General features: G+C 45.8%; 1 protein-coding gene across 4 annotated transcripts in view; it reads left to right on the top strand.

Annotated features, from left to right (window-relative positions):
- Window positions 1-2500, top strand: part of nlgn4xa (neuroligin 4 X-linked a) — a 113242-nt gene that overhangs the window by 92653 nt on the left and 18089 nt on the right. For all 4 annotated transcript variants that reach the window (XM_042080669.1, XM_042080668.1, XM_042080667.1 and 1 more), the window contains one exon: window positions 447-632. In XM_042080669.1, the coding sequence (XP_041936603.1) occupies window positions 447-632 (186 nt within the window). The remainder of the gene's footprint in view (window positions 1-446; window positions 633-2500) is intronic.

Genomic DNA, 2500 nt, shown 5'->3' with positions numbered 1-2500 from the left:
GGGAGATGGAGTGTGTTAGACTCACTGATGGGAAATCCCAAGTCTTAGTTTACAGTCATTATGAATGTTTGATCATGTATGTAGATTAAATCCTTTGTCTCCTCTCCTCTCCACCCCCTTCTTTCATCTCCTCTCCTCTCCTCTCCTCTCCTCTCCTCTCCCTCCTCTTCTCTCCTCTTCTCTCCTCTCCTCTCCTCTCCCTCTCCTCTCTCCCTCTCCTCTCTTCCTCTCCTCTCTTCCTCTCCTCTCCTCTCCTCTCCTCTCCCTCTCCTCTCTTCCTCTCCTCTCCTCTCTTCCTCTCCTCTCCTCTCCTCTCCTCTCCTCACATCTCCTCTTGTCCTCTCTTCTCCCTCCCCTCCTCTTCTTTCCTCTCCTCTCCTCTTTCCTCCTATCCTCCAACCACCCTCCCCCACCCCACCCCTGCTGTCCTCTTTGGTGTCCTGCAGGGTTCCTGAGTACTGGTGACCAGGCCGCCAAGGGGAACTACGGGCTGCTGGACCAGATCCAGGCGCTCAGGTGGATCAAAGAGAACATCCAGGCCTTCAAAGGAGACCCCAAGAGAGTGACCATCTTCGGGTCCGGCGCCGGAGCCTCCTGCGTCAGCCTGCTCACACTGTCACACTACTCAGAGGGTAAGGCAAACACACACACACACACACATGTACACACACACACGCACACACAAACACATGTACACACACACGCACACACACACACACATGTACACACACACACACACACACACACACACACACACACACACACACACAAACACACACACACATGTACACACACACACACACACACACACACACACACACACACACACACACACACATGTACACACACACACACATGTACTGTACACACACACACACACGCACGCACACACACACACACACACACACACACACACACACACACATGTACACACACATGCGCACGCACGCACACACACACACACACACACACACACACACACACATGTACACACACACACACAGTCACAAAACACATACACACACACACACACACACACACACACACTCACACACACATATCGTAAAAGCACCAATTACCAACCCTTTCGTTCGAAAATTCTAAAACAATGATTTTTTTACATTTTACATTTTACATTTTTCAGTAGCCATACTGTAGGTGTGTAGATTTGAACAAAATCTAGTTTGGTTGTGCTGGGCTCATGCTCGACTCTGGACCTGAGTGGAGAAGTGGGGTGTTGGATAACATCTGCTAATATCGAGGAAGGTATTTTTTGCCCTAAAATGCATGAAAAAATCCCGCTGGTAGCCACGTTACATCTCCGTTTCATATTTGCCTAGGCTACTAATAAATTAATTGAACAAACTCAACTGACAACAGGTAAATCTACTGATTCGGTCATTGAGACTCTATGAATACAGTACAACAAACTTTCTGTCTTTCTGAAGTTTATTTTTTGTATTCCAGGGTAGGCCTACAGTAGCCTAATTGCCTATGTCTTGACAATAGTTGCTGTTTAAACTGACTGCGCCTCTCCAGCCTCTAGCCTCTCTGAACTTTCCTATCACGTAAACCGCTACATCTCAACACGCCTAAACTTATCGTGTGGGAAATTAGATTATCTGTCAATATTGGGCTTTGAAAATAAGGGATATTTGCTCAGTAATAACATTTTGTAACATTTATAGAGAAACCGAGTGGAAGTTAAATTAGAAATTAGAATTGTTGGAAATTGAAAACACATACAAAAAAAAAAGATTCAGGGCTTGAGCCCCCGAAGCCACCCCCTCGCTCCGCCAATGTGCCTGAAATATCCGTTTTTGTTTTTCGATTTTACCATGCTCTGAGTTTAGTGCTGGGCTGGTGGGTGCCTATTTCCGACCTTTCTCACGGCACATCAACGTTTAGACCGAGAATTGCGATACACACGTTCCGATACACACACACACACACACACACACACACACACACACACACACACACACACACACTTTCTTCCACATGTATAAACACACTCACATTTATACACACAAACATAATCATACAGAAATAGAAAAAGGGTAAACAGCCCCATCATCCCAGCAAAGGAAATAGTCTCACCTCTGTCTAGACTTACAATCATCCAACTTGAACAGCAGAAATGATTTAGAATGCCATGCTCACTCTCACTCGCTCACACACACACACACACACACACACACTCAGAGAGACACAAACCTCAATTTCATTTCTATTGTTCCGAGACAACAGAGAGAAGTAATAAGCATTCACATGACCACAGGGTGAAGTGAATTAGCCTTTTTACACACACACACACACACACACACACACACACACACACACACACACACACATGACCACAGGGTGAAGTGAATTAGCCTTTTTACACACACACACACACACACACACACACACATGACCACAGGGTGAAGTGAATTAGCCTTTTTACACACACACACACACACACACACACACACACACACACACACACATACACACA

Source organism: Alosa sapidissima, chromosome 23, assembly GCF_018492685.1.
Source record: "Alosa sapidissima isolate fAloSap1 chromosome 23, fAloSap1.pri, whole genome shotgun sequence".
In the NCBI taxonomy this organism is placed as follows: Eukaryota; Metazoa; Chordata; class Actinopteri; order Clupeiformes; family Clupeidae; genus Alosa; species Alosa sapidissima.
Note: the sequence above shows the minus strand (reverse complement) of the source record. Positions and strands in the feature narration are given on the sequence as shown.